The following is a 15,312-nucleotide window of genomic DNA, read 5'->3' on the forward strand; positions in this document are numbered from 1 at the left end:
CGAGGGAGCAGCGCGATCTGGACTTCGCCCTCAGGATGAGGGTGCCTCGCCCTCAGCGCTCGCCAGCCACTACCCCCTGGACCTGTGACAAACCGCCCCCTCCCCAGCCCTCCCGGCTGACACGCGCACCCTCAAGCCAGACTTTTTGTCGAAAACCAGACTTGACAAAAATCAAACCAGGACGGCGCCCGACCCGCCCTGTCCCAGCTCGGGGCTCTCCCCCCTCACACACCCGCTCCGCCACACCCAAGATGGCCTCGGGGGCGGCCGCAGCGGCGCGGTGGGCGCTGGGCGGGGAGTCCACGGGCGATCGCCTCACGTGAGAGCTGAAAAGGGAAGAGCCGGGACGGCGCCGGGCGCTGAAGGAGGTGGGTGTCCGCAGGCTCCCCGGTACGGCCGCGTATACCAAACCAGCGGGTGCCCCGCTCCGCCGGGGCTCCCGAGGGGAGGGCGGCGGGACTACAAGTCCCAGCGTGCCCCGCGGCGCGCTGCCAGCCGCGGGGGGCTGGCGGAGGCGCGGGGGCTGCCGAGATTTGTAGTTCCCGCGCGTTGGGGTTGGGAGGGGGGTCCCTCACGGGACAAGCGCTGAGGTAAAAACGTAAAGATGCCCCCGGGAAGTCCGGGCACACAGAGGGGCTTGGAGGTCGGTGTGCTCTCTGAGGGGTGCTGAGGGTCCCTCGGCCGGGGTGGGGGCCGCGGTGCTGGGAGGGGGGTATTTGCCTCGGCTGCCGCCCGAGGGGATGGGCTGTGGGACCTCAGCAAAGCTTCTCCCCGCTTTCTCCGCAGCTTTTCCACCATGAGGACGAGGTACCTGCTCCCCGCTCTGCTGAGCCTCTTTCTCGTGCTGCCGGGGCCTGGCGGTGAGTGTTGGGTCATCCCAGTTTGGCCCCGCGGGGCTCCAGACCATCAAGAGGTGGAAGTGGGCAGCTCTCCGGTTATCCCATTACAGCTCTCCAGGGATACCTGGGCCACGTTCCCATCAGCTCTTCTCTCACACCTCACCTTGGCTTGGTGTCAGTGCTGTGCCCAGGCACCTCTGTGGGGGAGCCCTCGTCTCACGCTCCAAAATCTGTGGAAGCAGATTTAATACTGCCTGGGATGCAGCCAGAGATAAGCTGAGGACCTCCTCTGCACCGAAATAATCTTCTTAGGAACACTGTGTAATATGTGGCAACAGGGGGGGAAAAAAAAAGTGTCCAGGCCAATCTGTGCAAACTGTGTTCTCTCTCCATTTCTGGTCTTATTTTTACATAGCTCTATGTTCTTTCCCCTTGTCTCTTGTGCCTTTTAAACACACAATGAATAAAATAGGCTTGGATTCCACATGGCAAAACTGATGATGTCTGACCAGTTTAAGGTTTTGATAGTGGTTGTCCTGGCACTTGGAATCTTGGCCTCTCCTAAAGCGTGATGTGGTAGAACATAGCTGGGTTGTTGTACAATGCAGCCCTTAATTCAATATTTCAGAGCACTGTGAGTAAGGTGCTTGAGATTCTTGAAGTGTTAAGATAGTAAATGTACATTCCCTTGGACATCTAGGTACCTTGTTTGAATTTGTGATCCAAGAAGGAATTTTAAACTAAATTTTGGGCATTTATGACTCTTAGATTACTAGGATCACATCAAGAATCAATGTGGGTTTGCAGTGTTCTACGGCCTTCACTTGGCATGAACTTCTGTTGCACTTCACATATTTAAATTGCTTCCTTGCAATGTGTTCAAGTGAGTTATTTACTTCTCCTTTTAAGTTGTTTAGTCACCTTAACTTCAGCACCTTTAGTTGCTGTACTCCCTTTGCTGTGTTTCTTGTGTACTAATGTGATTGATCTGATACTGCAGGTACCAGTTGACAAAATGTCTATGGCCCAAAAGAAAATAGGTTGTTCTTCTGAAGGAGCTGTTCATAGTAATTGAGATTTGTGTGGGTGTTTGTGTTTTTTTTTTTTCCCCCCCTCAGATGGAGTCATTGTATTGTCTGTCCCTGAAGTGGTTTCTTTGGAAAGTGGAAGTTCAACAAACGTCACCATCTCTCTGAGGTAAAATCATGATTGCAGCTTTACTTTCCCTTTGGAACAAGGAGCTGTATTCCATAAGTGAATGTACAGTTCCTCCATTTCTAAAAATTGATGCCAAAGAGAAACTTGCATTTCCTGGAAGGAAAACCTCAAGGACAAATGGTCAGTGGAGTTCTCTAGGAAAGACGTGCAGGACTGTGTCACTTGGAGAGGGGTTTTCTTAGGGGTTTTTTGTTTTGTCTTACTGCTGTAATTTCTGTCCTTCATCACCCCGCCCTCTCTAGTTCAGATAAAAGAACCAGTACAATTCTCACACACTTGGGTGCTGGTGTTCCTCTGAGTACCAGGCAGGGACTGCTGTGCGTGGGCTGCTCATTGCTGAGAGGGCTTAGCAGATACTCCCCCACATCCCTGCAGCAATCTCTGAACTCAGGCACCAGCCTAACTTGTTTCTTCTGCCTTCACAGGGCTCCATTAAATGAGACACTGGTGATAACTTTTAATATTACACACTCCTCAAAGAACAGCACCATCGTTGAACTGCCTGGTGAAGTAAGTGCCTGAACAGACTTGTGACCTTAAACAAAAGGCTCCTGCTGGTGTGATGCAATTCCTTTCTCTTCCCTCCACTTTGCCTTGCAGGTACAGTTCCCTGCAGGTCACACTAAAGCAGACTTCCAAGTGAAAGCAGATGATGTTGGACAAGTAACAGTTTATCTTTATGCCACTAATTCCAACTTAACTGGGTGAGAAGCTGTTTTTTAGTTCCGCTTACTCTCCTATAGCTTCCTAAACTTTGGGGTAACTATTCCCTCCTTGTAAAGTGGGATGTAGTTGAGATGATGTGATAACCTCCGGCAAACCCCTAGGGTGTTCAGATAAAGAGAGAGCATGGAAGCAGAGTTTCTTGGTGTTTTAGATTTAATTACTAGATAACTGAGTTATCACAGCTCCTCAGTCTGGTTTTAATAACCCTTCCCAAAAGCATGAAAACTACCTGCCAGATTTTCCAGTCTGGGAAGCGTTTGGTTGTCGATGTTCCAGGGGGACACTGATCCTTCTGTGCAGGCTTTGCTCTGGATTTCTAACAGCCTGGTGCAGCTGTCACATCACCACCATGACATGCAGGTGCTTTGCTTTCTAGTTTAGGGCAACCCTCTGCTCACAGGTGCCAGTTCTCCCTCCCAGGAAAAGTCCAGCACGATGTAGAAAGCTGGACTATATTTACTTGCTGCCCAGATGTTACTGAGCAACAAGATGCTCCTGTTTTACTTCCTGGTTTTGCTTCTGCTTTTGAGACTCGAAGCAAAGGCAGAGGTGAGCACGTGGGACGCTCACAGGACGGGGCCACGATCATGAGGCTTTGCTGACAGAGCGGGGAAAGTGCAACTCTCTCTTGCCTGACAGAACCTTGTGGTAGGAGAGTGGAAGCCATAGGCAAGAGATGATCTTTTTGAACATTCCTGTGGTATAGATATGGAAAGGAAATAATCAGGCCAGAAGGAAAGGGAGGTAGGAGTGGGAGCTGTCCCAGACATAACAAGGACACTAAAGAGAAGGGGAGCGACTCAGTTGCAATCAACTGAATCTTTATTGTCTTGCCTCAACACCTGAACTCTATTTCCTCTCTCAAAGCAGAGCAAGACAAAAATTTCCTGAAAAAAGTGTGAGCAGATGAATTAACTACTTCTTTTTGCATCAACCATCAGACCTAGGATTCAATTCCAAGTGATCCACAGCATCATAGTGAGATATGCTGATGAGGTGATTGGCTGGATCTATTTCGTTGCCTGGTCCATCTCCTTTTACCCTCAGCTCTTTGAGAACTGGCGACGAAAAAGGTAAAGAGACTTAGGATGTGTTTGCAAGTCACTTAAGCACTCCTGCAAATCCTGTTTGTAGCTTCAGTTACATCCATCTCGGTTACTGTGAATTAGCCATGGAATGATGGGGAAAAAAACAGGGCAAATTGCAGCCCCAGTGAGCTTTTATACATGCAGGTTAGAGGAAACTAAATGCATCCTATGGACACCTGATCCTAAGGTTTGGCATCCAGTACTGAATTGTGGTAGAGGAGACTTCCCCATTTGGTGTGATGTTGCAAATCATCTGCCTGAGCCAGTTGTTGTGATCATTTTCAAAGACTGCAGCCTTGAGAGCTGTTTCTCAGACCCTTCCTTGCAGTGTCATCATTAGGCCAGCTCCCCTTAAACTAAGTGACTCTAAGTAGAAACGTTCTTATATATGAGAACTAAAGCATTTATTCTGGCAGAGATGCACTAGTGCTTCAGGCTGGAATGGCTTTATCAGACAAGCTGAACTTATGGAGGGGTCAAGTTAAACAGCAGGGACACAACCTGGTCAGTGAGAGCTGTGTTACTGCACCTTGCTTCCTCATGAGCCCACAGCATTGTGTTGTCACAATGCCTGAGGCTTTTGCTTAATCAGAAATTGCCTATAAATCAGTACATTTTAGGGTCAAGCTGTCCCTGGAACTGCCTGTAATGCTCTGATCATGTTTCTCTTTTTTATTTTTCTCCCCTACTCCAGTGTTGTTGGCCTAAGCTTTGACTTTATAGCATTAAACTTGACTGGCTTTATAGCATACAGTGTGTTTAACGTTGGCCTCTTCTGGATTCCCTTGATTAAGGTGAGCATGATTCTCTCTAAATACTTGCCTGGGGTTGGGTATCTACAGGAGGGCATTAAGACATGTGGCTGGTTTTGGTTTCTCTTACCTTTAGGAGGAATTCCTGGTCAGTTATCCCAGCGGGGTGAACCCCGTGGCCATCAATGATGTTTTCTTCAGCCTCCACGCAGTAGCTCTGACTCTTCTCACCATCATTCAGTGCTGCATCTATGAGGTGGGTCTGGGTGCTGGGCTCACCTGTGGGCTCTGGCAGAGCTCCCTCTGCCGGGCACCTCAGCGCTCCTTTGGGGCTCCAAAATCCTCCTCACTGCACTTTCACTGCCTTCCCGGCAGCCAGGCTTCACAATCCAGCTGCCTTCATCTTCCTAAGTTAGCAACAACTCCACTGACCGTATCTGCTTCAGCCTTATGGATGTTCTGAGCTTGTAAGTAAACTCCTTAGGGACTCATAACAACTGAGGCAAACAGCAGGTTCACAAAGTTCCCAAGCAGATCTCTAGCCAGCATATAGATTACAGCTGTTCAAACTTGCAGCTTTTTTCCAGCTTCTTTTATCCTGAAACAGCTGTAAATGCCCTTTTACAATTCACACTTTTTCAGGTGAGACATTGATTTTTACAGTCAGGTGGTTCTTTGTTTAATTCTCATGTAAAAGCCTCTGAGCTGAACAAGGTGGTAACTGTTTCTCTCTTGGGGTTCTTCCTTTGGTGATGCTAAACCCAAAACTGTAAGAGCCCATCTGTCCCCACTGCCAGGTGCAACAGTCATTTCAAGTGAACATTTAGAAAGCAACCATAAATCTTTTACCATAATGGCATTATCAGCCTTTTGGATATATAGGAACTCTTTATATCATCAGACTGAAATTGGGAGATTGTTACAGACCATGCACTATAAATACTCCAGAATTGTTTCCCCCTTACTCAGGGGACAACAGTGTTTCAAAATATTGATATGAATATTGCTCATCAGCTCTTGCAAACCTACACCTGGTTGCTGTAGCACTTGCCTAATTTTGAAGTTCCCTTGTGGTACCAGCCTAACTGGTCAAACAGGTTTGGACTGCAGTGTTGCACAGTCATGGGCAGACTGGATCTCGGTGTCTGGGGATTTATGACCAGACCAAACTCTATCCGTGTTTCTGTTTCAGAGAGAGGGGCAGAAAGTGTCCAAAGTTGTTGTTGGATTACTGGCACTTGCATGGATCTTCACCTTCACAACACTGTTCCTTGCTGCAGCTGAGGAGATGACTTGGCTACAGTTCTTATTCTGCTTCTCCTACATCAAGTTGGCAGTCACACTGATAAAATATTTTCCTCAGGTAAATCTGAACTCCTTTGCTTTTATGCTATGTTCTCAAGCCTGCAGTGTGTGCTCTTGAAAGTCTGGCTACACTAAACCACCAATGATTATTTATTAAGGCTTTTTGTGACAAAACCAGCACAGTTATACCTGAAGCTGCTTAAATATTCATCTGCAATGGCCGTGCATGACACACTGACTGACTCTGTGTTACACTCCCAGGCGTACATGAACTTCCATCGGAAAAGCACTGAGGGCTGGAGCATTGGGAATGTGTTACTGGACTTCACTGGTGGAAGCTTCAGCCTTCTCCAGATGTTTCTGCAGTCATACAACAATGGTAAGCCTGGAACTGAGCTGCTGGGGCCTTTCTTCATGGGGTGATACAAGACCAGCTGTAAACCAGCAGGTTATCTCAGGAGAATGGTGTTTGTGCTCTGGTATGGGGAGTTGTTCTTTTACAAGGAATAAAGAATCCGCTCATACCCCCTCAAGATACAAAATGAAGTAGCTGTTCTGAAGAAACCACAGGAACAGTTATTAATTAGCTTTGCATAAGATGTGAACTCCAGTCAGTCCTAAGGTGTGTCTAAGGTAATAATCATGAACTTCTCTAACATGCGTGGCATGGCCTCATAGTCTTGAGACAAGACTGCACTTGAGGAGTTAGACTTAACTCTAATTTTGTGTTTGACAGATGAGTGGAAGTTAATCTTTGGAGATCCAACCAAGTTTGGCCTGGGTGTCTTCTCCATCATCTTTGATATTGTTTTTATGGTCCAGCACTACTGCCTTTACAGGAGACGAGGGTATGAACCTTGTGAATAACAAACATCACTTTAAACTGAACTCGCCCCTACACTGGCTGAGGGCTTTCAAGATTCCTGCTGCCAGTCACCAGGAATCCTGATCCTGATCTCTGTCTATAATTTGATCCTCTCTGGTGTGGAATGTTGCCTTGCCAAACACTGATTACCAGATGCCTTAAGGACAGACAAGCTCTCTGGCCACCACCTGCACAGGGGAGACTCGTGCCTGTGGAAGCTGCACACACGGTTTTAGCTTGAGCACTCCAAGCAACACGTGGCTATTTTTTCATTAACAACAGGGAAGGGAAAGACCAGAATGATGTCTTCCTGATTGGGAGTGAAGCACAAAGAACAGAGTTCTGTCTTCCAAAAATCTCAGATCTTGTTCGAGCAACCACTTAATATCTTAATGCAGTGACTGAAGACTGTGGATCCAAGCGCTGCTGCAGACTCCTCAGACAGCTCACAGCACCACTCAGGCTGGCAGTTAACAGCCAGAGTGGGACACAACAATAATGGAGTTGGTAATAAATGCACAAATATTCAAATTTTAACTCTATTAAAAAAATTCTAAGAAGCAGAAACTGTATTCTCATTTCTGTTCCTATTTCACTGAAAGCATTTTCAAAGGTGCTAAGACAAGAGCTCAGAATACTTCTGGTTGCTAACTTCATTTTGCTCAGTTGTACTGACATGCCTTAAATCCTGATGGGTGGATGGTAAAGATTAAAGATTTATCAAAGGAGTGGGCCATGTTAACAGCCCCATGATTAGAGTTTAAGCATCAGCTTTTGTTCCTGGGCAACTTTCTGACTACACGTGGTACTTTAGGTAGAGATTAAGGTCTTGAACTTGGAAGGTAAGTGACCTTTTAAAAGAACTAGAAGGGAATCCATGCATTTGTACTTGAATAATTGAATGCTTAAAACCTCATGTGTTTAATAGGTGTCAGCCTAAGGAAAAGCAGGTTCTCCCCATCTAGAACCCAGGTGAAGTTTGACAGCTCAGTAACACCACAACTACCCACCAGTGACACCAGACCTTACTGACCTCAGTCCACACTCCAAGCCAGCCAAGAGGTCTCTGCTGGAGGCATCCAAGTGATGTGGCACTCTTAAATGTAAGGAGAAACAGCTCAGGAAATCCAACTTTGTTTTATTGTGTGTAAAATCAAGTGAAATAGCAGTACAAATAGCAGTGTATCCTTTATAGTAACAAAAATAACTTCAACTTGAAAGACTTAAAATTTACCACGGAATTCTTAAGTTACAAAAATTCAAAAGCAGGATTGTAGTCATTCCATAGATATAAAATTGGTAAAGAGGCATCTGCTGGTGTGCACAGAACAGTCTGAGATGCATCAATCACAACATGGCACAGCAGTAATGTACTGAATAAGTTAGTCTGCCACCTCCTCGTGTTCTATTTACAACAGCTTACCTGAAGACTGCTGAAGGAAAGTCTAGATATGTAGAAATCAACTGAAGAGGATTAAAAACTCCAGTTTTTGTGTAACTGTAAAGCTGGCTGGCTAACCAACCACAGGATGCCAGGTCATGAACTTAGTGTTGCAGCCAGAATCCTCAATCCTGTGGCATGTTGATTTAAACAACTTAGTATCCTACTAGAAGTTTAAATTTGGTCAAGAGGCACTTTTGCAAGTTACTGGCATATTCATCTCTTCCATCCAATAAATCAGTGATTTACACCAAGTCTTCTAGAAGACAAACCAAAATCTACCCCTCCCCATTTCAAGACTGATAGAAGTGGAATGAAGAATTGAAAACTCAAGGGATACAAGCAGCTTTTTTTTTTTTTGGTAAGTTCAGCAACACTGTTTTCTTTCCTGCTCCATATTCCTTTAATTTAAACTCAGTTCATCTGATGCTCCAAATTACTTGGGAACAAGGAGAATTAAGGTTTTATTCTGCCAGGGAGGCTGAACTGTAGTGTCCATGAAGCTGTAGTGTTCTTCCCAGGGACTGCTCTAACACTTGTGTGCTACTCAGTTGTTTCTTGTCTGAAGAGGCTGCTTTGTACATGGGATCTTTGCAGGGAGCTGAAATGCCCCAAACCCTTCAGCACACTCTGCAGCCCTCACAGGGTGTGGGATTAGTACAGTGCTCCTCCCCACAGCAGTGTGCAGCTCTTCATTCTGGCATTTTAATTGGATAGCATGGAAGGGACAGGACAGCTCACTGCTAAAAGCTTAGGCACAGCAAACCCTCTGGTTTTTCATGGCAGAAGCCACATTTCCTCTTAAAATAGGAAGCTTTTTTTGTTACAGGAGAATCCTGTCAAAGTTAAGGCTTTTCCAGTTGCTCTTAGGTAAGTAGAGTTTGTCCTGCCCCAAAAGCCACAATGACAAAAGTCTTGCCATGTACCTGCAGGGCAGACTTTAGAGAAGCACTCTGCTGATGGGGACTATTGTTTTACTACTGCCAGTTACACCAGAGGAAGTTAAAATTAAAAAGTAGTGTTTACCACAGGTAGGAACGTGCACCCCTTCCAGACAACCTGTTCCAGTCTAGCATTTGTTTCTTTCTTTGATACCAGCCTATACATCTCCCTCCCTAACCCTTCCCCAGCTCCATGACTGATTAGGACATCATGGATTGCTGCACAGCCTTCTGCAGGGATTGCCTGGTCACCAGCAGCCGGACAACCTCCTCGTTCCTTTTTGTCAGCCTCTTCCTGGCCTGGTCATGGGTCACCATTGTCATGTCCCAGCCATTCACCTGGAGGAAAAAGACATGAAATGAGGCAGGTGCAGGGACTCACAGGTGTCCTGTTGGTGTTCTGTCAAGAACCATGCAGTGGATATGCTTATGCCACAGCTCAGTTTATAAACAAACCCCACAAACTCTCCTGGCAAGTACCCAGATGACCGTTTTTCCCCAGCAGATGTTTGTGTGCAGTGTGCCCGTGGTGCTGTGTTAGTTCTGTGTTATTTGGGTGTTTACCTGCATGATCTTATCTCCAATCTGGAGTCCTGCAACTTCTGCTGGGCCTCCCTCTGTCACCCTCGTTACATAGATACCCTGGAAAAAAAAATGAAGTGCTCATTCACTAAAGATGGGAGCATTAAATACTCAAGGGCCATTCTACTACAATGCAAAAATACTTTATAGTGTATTTGTGGAATTCTAGTTTAAAAAAAAGGCTTGTGCAATGTTGGTCAATGGAAGAGGGGGAGAGCTCATTTAAACAACTTCACTTTGCAAGTGATAATGAGGCAACTTCGGTAGTAGTGATGTGAGAGGACAAAGACAGATGCTGAGTTGGATCCCTCAGCCTTTTGGAGAAGGAGCTGCTGCAGGAAAAGAGCATCTGACCTTGTCAGTCTTGTCTTCAGAGAAAGGATTCTGAGTAGGGTCCTGATCAATGCCACCCCCGATGCTGAATCCCAGAATCAAATTGTCACCTTGACGAAGCTTATGGATTTCAATTCTTTGCTGAAAAGAGGAGGAGATAAAATAGCTGAGTGTTGTGATGACTGGAAGAAATCTTGTGTGTTTCAGACAGAGATAGGACAGGAAGCCATTCTGTGCTCAGCCCAAGGGTTCTCATGCCATGACACAGCCGAGCACCTTAATTACTCAGAGCTTTATCCCCTGCCTGGGGATAGAAGGGAACAACACTAAAACCAGAGCAGGTCTCTTTAAACATGACTCATGCCTTGATAACCAGCAGTCACTCATGACCGGCCTCATCTCACTTGTTACCCACGTGCCCTGTGTTCCTGCTAGTCCTATCAGCAGAAATGACAACCTATTATTAGGATGGTTCTTTTTCAGGATAACTTATCCACACTTTTGTAATCCAGGGGCAGGTTCCTTGCTGCCAGATGCACACAGGCATCTGACAAGCTTTATGCATTATGTCAGCATTGTACAAATGCCAGCAATTCCTGAGCCAGGATGAAGAGCCACGGTCTTAACTGGCACAATAACCTCTCAAAAGGTGATTTCAGCCTATCTACTGGAAGATGTTCCTGCTTATTCCAGGGCTGGATGAGGTGACCTTTAAAGGTCCCTTCCAGCCCAAACTGTGAGAATTCCTCACAGGCACTGGACTCAGGCCCTCCTGGGATCCAGACTGACTGGGATCAGTGGATCCACAGTGGGATCCACAGCAGGATGTGCTCAGGGCTGTCAGCTCTCAGACACGGGGGGGGACTGTGCAGCCTGTTGCAAACGAGGTACCAGTCACACTCCCAGGGCACAACCACCTTTAATGTTCCAACCACTGGAAGGCACAGAGTCCTTCACTTGCACTGTGTGCAATTACCTCACTTTAAAAGCTCTGCTTCCTAAACCCCACCCAGGCAAGCAGGTGCTTTATCCCGGTGGTCCTGGTACCGGGAGAAGGCGCTTCAGCCGATCACGGCCACTCGTCCCCTCTTTTCTCAAGCAATACCCGAGCAGCCGGCGAGCCTAGGCAGGGGTCTGTCCCTCGGACCTGCGGACCTTCCCCCCAGTTCTCCCACCCGGGAGCACAGAGGCGCTTGTGCCCCGAGTGCCCGGCGGGGCCGGCCGAGCTCTGACAGCCCCCGCGGCAAGCGGGGCCGGGCGGACCGCGCCCTTCGCCCGCTCCCTCCCCGCAGCCGGCACCCACCCCCGGCGGGCACCTCCGCCCGCTGACAGCCCGCAGGGCGCTGCCAGGCGGCACCGCCACCTCTGGCCCCGTCCCGTCCCACACCCTTCGCCCGCTCCCTCCGAGCAGCCACGGACCGGGGCTGCCCCGGGACAATCCTCCGGGGATGAACATCCTCCCGGCGGTGACGGGCTGTCCCGGGACAAACGCCATCATCTCCCCCCGTGCCCCCTGTCCCCGCTCACCACCACGGCGGTGACGGGCTGTCCCGGGACAAACGCCATCATCTCCCCCCGTGCCCCCTGTCCCCGCTCACCACCACGGCGGTGACGGGCTGTCCCGGGACAAACGCCATCTCTCTCTCTCTCTCCCCTCTCTCTCTCTTTCCCTTCACGTCGCCGCCCGAACAAAAGCGCCTCGCCCGGCCCCGCCCCCTTCCCTCCTCCAGCCAATCGGGTGCCGCCCCGCCCGCGGCGCGCCCCGCGCGCGTCCGCGTCCCGTGGGCCCCCGCGCCAAGATGGCGGGCGGGCGGTGTGGGCGGTGCGGTAGGTGCGGGTCGGGCCCGGCGGGGCCCGCGGGGCGGGAGGTTCGGCCCGGCCCGGTCCGGCCTGGCCCAGCGGGGCGGGAGGTGGCGGTGGGGCCCGGTGACGGGCGCTGTGTGCTGTCCCTTGGCAGGGTGCGAGGCGTGACGGAGCGGCGGTCCCGCGGAGCTGCGCGCCGCCGTGGATGAGAGGTACCGGGGGGCGGGAGGGCCGCTGAGGGGCCGGCTCGCTGAGGGCGGGCTCGGGGCTCGCACAGCCCCGCCGGGCTCGTCCAGCCTTGTCTGTGCTTCACCGCAGTGCCACCCCGGGAGGTCGCCGCGGGGGAACCATGGCCGGCGTGGTGGCCAAGCGCGAGGGGCCGCAGTTCATCAGCGAGGCGGCCGTGCGGGGCAACGCGGCCATCCTGGACTATTGCCGCACCTCCGTGTCCGCCCTGTCGGGCGCCACCGCCGGCATCCTGGGCCTCACCGGCCTGCACGGCTTCATCTTCTACTTCCTGGCCTCCGTCCTGCTCTCCGTGCTGCTGGTGCTGAAGGCCGGGCGCCGGTGGAACAAGTACTTCAAGTCGCGGCGGCCGCTCTTCACGGGGGGGCTCGTGGGGGGGCTCTTCACCTACGTCCTGTTCTGGACTTTCCTCTACGGGATGGTCCACGTGTACTGAGCGGGGCACGAGGACTGTTGCCAAAAGTCACTACACGATAGGCCGGCTCACCTTCCAGGCTCTTTTCCATGGCTCGTGTCGTTAATGCTGTCGGTAAATTATGTCCAAATTAATCAGTAGCACTGTTCTAATTAAAACTGAATGTGAAGCACCACTTGGGCGCCTCCTGTGAGTGTTTGTTTGCTGGCTAAGTGATAATTTCTGTCCCTAAATGCAGACACAGACATGGGTTTGGTTATTGTAATCCCTTGTATCATTTTTTGGGGGTAAGATGCACTAGTTACAGTCCCCTCTGGATTTGCTGCCTGCCCCTACACACAAATGCTTCTGGAGCAGTGTGTAACAGCTCTGCAATAATCCACTGACACAAGGAAATCACGTAATAAGGTGTAAGTAAAGGTTTGGTACAGAAATGTATTTGAGCTGCTAGTGCAAATGTTCTCTCCCACAATTGCTGTCTGTACATGTAACCACAAATGACACTGGCTACCAGAAAAGTCACTAAATGGTGCTCTCACAAGTCAAACACTTCACTCATTTTCAGTGCTGCTCTGTGAAATGATCCACAGACAACCAACACCCCTGCTGGCACGTTCTGTAAGTGATCAGTGCAGTGTTGTGGTTCCAGAGAGGACAATTCAGCCACCATACAGGTAATACCTTCCCTCTGGCGCTGCCCCTGCTCAATTGACTTTCTTACATCAGTGTGTCACCAAGAGCAGGTGATGTGTGAAACCTGATACAGCCTGTGCAGAACAGTCTTGGGGAGCACTGCCCTGAAGGGACACATTTTAGTGCTGTACATTCAATACAATGAGAAAAAAAACCAAATAAAATTCAAGAAACAAGCTCCTGAGAAGGAATCTGGTTATTTTTTATTAACAGCAAGGGTTGTTGGGAATTGTGTTAAACAGTATAAAGAAGGGAAACGTTCTAGGGAATTTTGGAGGCCTCAAGACTTTAAATTCAGGAAATAGCTTTGGTCCTCTGAAAAGAGGAGGTTGTTTTGTCGAGTTAAAACAGTGGTTTCAGCAGAGCACAGTCAGCTTTGTGTGGTGTGATGAGCAACTTGGTCTCCACGGGTTGTGCCTGGGCTTGATGCCACATGTGGGGTTCACCGTGTATTTCACCATCTAAAAATGACTCAACTGGAATTAACCCCTGACAGTCAAAAGGCCGGGCTGTTGTAACTCTGAAAGGCCTGACTAGTGCAGTTACACACGTGATGAGTGGTGTTTGCCTGGAGAAGAGGTTTTGGATGAGGTCAGAGGCACACAGCTTATCCTAAATTACCTCCACTGTTCTATTTCCTAGCTACATTTTTGACTCAATGCACAGAAGCAGAGGGAGTGAACTAGACTGGGTGGGGTTGCTATCAATGACTGGATTCAGAGTTTGACACTGCTAACAGAGGTGAATTTTAATTTAGAATCAACCTGTACCTCAGAACAACCACTTCAAAGAAGTTGCAGCAGAGGTAGGTACAGCTGCTGGTGCTGTTTGTGCAGACACTCAGTGGCAGCAGCTCCCTTAAGGCCACCTTCCCTCTGTCCAGAAATGTGTAGGGACACTGCAGCAGGAGCCCTTTAAATCTTGGTATTCAGAGAGTGCACAGAAACATTCCATCAGTTATCACAAGGACTCCCAGTAAGTGGTGACTGTCAGCACTTCAGAACTCTGCTCGGCCTGTGCCGAGCCATGCTGTGCAAGCTCTAAATGAGGCAGAAATATTGATTTACTGCTGTCTTCAGGAGCTGGTGAGTCAGTTCCTGTCAGCTCAAGAACATGCAAACTTTAAACAATGATGCTCTATAAGCCCTTTTCTGAAATTAGTTACATCTCCACATGAGCATAAACTGACAAAATGGGCTGCAGTGAGACCGATTTCTCTACCGAGAAACAAAGAAGCACTTGTATTTCCTGGAAGTTACCAATGTTGAAGTAGCACAGATGTCTTTAAATTTTCCTGCTGTTGGTGTATTTGGGGGAGCCTGGCAAGGCTCCCCTTTTCCATCTGCAGTGCAGTTCAGGGTACTGTGAGAAACACAGAAGCTTTAAGTGCCCCGTCCAGACCTCCCCAGCACGAGCAGGAAGGACAATACAGAGCAAGTGAAACCAGGCACTGAGCAAAGGAGGCAGAACCTAAAAGCACCCCTGTGCAGGTGCTCCCAGGGCTGTGTTGCTTTTCAGTGCATTAACCCCCATCTCTCTCACTGGGACCCCCAAAACTGTCTGTCCCTGCCTTGCTGCAGAGCCCTGCAGGCTCTGAAATGTTGGTTTTCTGAGCCAGCTGGGGGCAGGGATGGGGCAGCAGGTGAGGCAGCTGAGCCCCAGCCAGGGTTCTCTGGGCAGGACCTGCTCCTGCTGCTCCTGAGACGAGCAGAGCACCTTGGGAAGGCTTTTCCGGGAGAAGCACCATTTCCACATCCTAATAGTTACACACCCCCACGGGAGCGACTGCCCCACCCTGCCACAGGCCCTGCAGGACAACAGCCCCTTCCCCAGCTCCGAGAGCCGCTCAAATTCCACACTTCCCTGCAGGAGACAGGTCGGAGCTCAGCCTCAGCCCTTCTCAAAGTGCCACTGGTGGTTCCCATCACGGCTCTTCCACGCGTGGAATCAAAGCACAGCCACGGGACAACGCTGGCTACGGGCGTGGGTACGGATACATCTACCAGTGGATATAAAAACATTCATTTGGTGCCTTCTTTGTCCTTTTATAAAATCCTTTTATAAA

The 15,312-nt window shown here is 49.3% G+C and overlaps 3 protein-coding genes across 5 annotated transcripts; 2 read left to right on the top strand and 1 right to left on the bottom strand.

Annotated features, from left to right (window-relative positions):
- Positions 1–61: 61 nt before the first annotated feature.
- CTNS (cystinosin, lysosomal cystine transporter) lies at positions 62–7,483 on the top strand. 2 transcript variants are annotated; one of them, XM_027891517.1, is made up of 11 exons: positions 62–368; positions 787–860; positions 1,958–2,036; positions 2,483–2,567; positions 2,658–2,761; positions 3,725–3,856; positions 4,566–4,665; positions 4,760–4,879; positions 5,816–5,986; positions 6,190–6,307; positions 6,665–7,481. In XM_027891517.1, exons 2-11 carry the CDS (start codon positions 797–799, stop codon positions 6,793–6,795), a joined length of 1,104 nt encoding a protein of 367 aa, XP_027747318.1. In that variant the 5' UTR covers positions 62–368; positions 787–796; the 3' UTR covers positions 6,796–7,481. The 2 variants fall into 2 exon arrangements, with proteins under 2 accessions (XP_027747318.1, XP_027747319.1); XM_027891518.1 differs by lacking the exon at positions 62–368 and adding an exon at positions 625–647 and having other exon boundaries at positions 6,665–7,483.
- A 428-nt stretch (positions 7,484–7,911) lies between these two features.
- TAX1BP3 (Tax1 binding protein 3) lies at positions 7,912–11,801 on the bottom strand. Of its 2 annotated transcripts, none has more exons than XM_027891575.1 (4): positions 11,689–11,801; positions 10,112–10,231; positions 9,740–9,817; positions 7,912–9,514 (listed from the first exon to the last, which is right to left on the bottom strand). In XM_027891575.1, exons 1-4 carry the CDS (start codon positions 11,725–11,727, stop codon positions 9,377–9,379), a joined length of 375 nt encoding a protein of 124 aa, XP_027747376.1. In that variant the 5' UTR covers positions 11,728–11,801; the 3' UTR covers positions 7,912–9,376. The 2 variants fall into 2 exon arrangements, with proteins under 2 accessions (XP_027747376.1, XP_027747375.1); XM_027891574.1 differs by having other exon boundaries at positions 11,618–11,719.
- A 155-nt stretch (positions 11,802–11,956) lies between these two features.
- On the top strand, positions 11,957–12,729 carry EMC6 (ER membrane protein complex subunit 6). Its single transcript, XM_027891515.1, has 2 exons — positions 11,957–12,105; positions 12,212–12,729. Exon 2 carries the CDS (start codon positions 12,243–12,245, stop codon positions 12,573–12,575), a length of 333 nt encoding a protein of 110 aa, XP_027747316.1. The 5' UTR covers positions 11,957–12,105; positions 12,212–12,242; the 3' UTR covers positions 12,576–12,729.
- The last annotated feature ends 2,583 nt before the right edge of the window (positions 12,730–15,312 follow it).

Source organism: Empidonax traillii, unplaced genomic scaffold, assembly GCF_003031625.1.
Source record: "Empidonax traillii isolate 1590-97213 ecotype Southwest subspecies unplaced genomic scaffold, ASM303162v1 scaffold322:size1131127, whole genome shotgun sequence".
Classification (NCBI taxonomy): domain Eukaryota; kingdom Metazoa; phylum Chordata; class Aves; order Passeriformes; family Tyrannidae; genus Empidonax; species Empidonax traillii.

Excerpts from the sequence above, each read along its gene's own strand:
- CTNS (XM_027891517.1), top strand. The coding sequence starts at position 797 with ATGAGGACGAGGTACCTGCTCCCCGCTCTGCTGAGCCTCTTTCTCGTG. Across the intron at positions 861-1,957 it reads CGTGCTGCCGGGGCCTGGCG|ATGGAGTCATTGTATTGTCT; the intron begins GTGAGTGTTGGG and ends TCCCCCCCTCAG. Across the intron at positions 3,857-4,565 it reads GAGAACTGGCGACGAAAAAG|TGTTGTTGGCCTAAGCTTTG; the intron begins GTAAAGAGACTT and ends CCCCTACTCCAG.
- EMC6 (XM_027891515.1), top strand. The coding sequence starts at position 12,243 with ATGGCCGGCGTGGTGGCCAAGCGCGAGGGGCCGCAGTTCATCAGCGAG.
- TAX1BP3 (XM_027891574.1), bottom strand. The coding sequence starts at position 11,659 with ATGATGGCGTTTGTCCCGGGACAGCCCGTCACCGCCGTGGTG. Across the intron at positions 10,232-11,617 it reads AGCCCGTCACCGCCGTGGTG|CAAAGAATTGAAATCCATAA; the intron begins GTGAGCGGGGAC and ends TCCTCTTTTCAG. Across the intron at positions 9,515-9,739 it reads TTGGAGATAAGATCATGCAG|GTGAATGGCTGGGACATGAC; the intron begins GTAAACACCCAA and ends TTTTTCCTCCAG.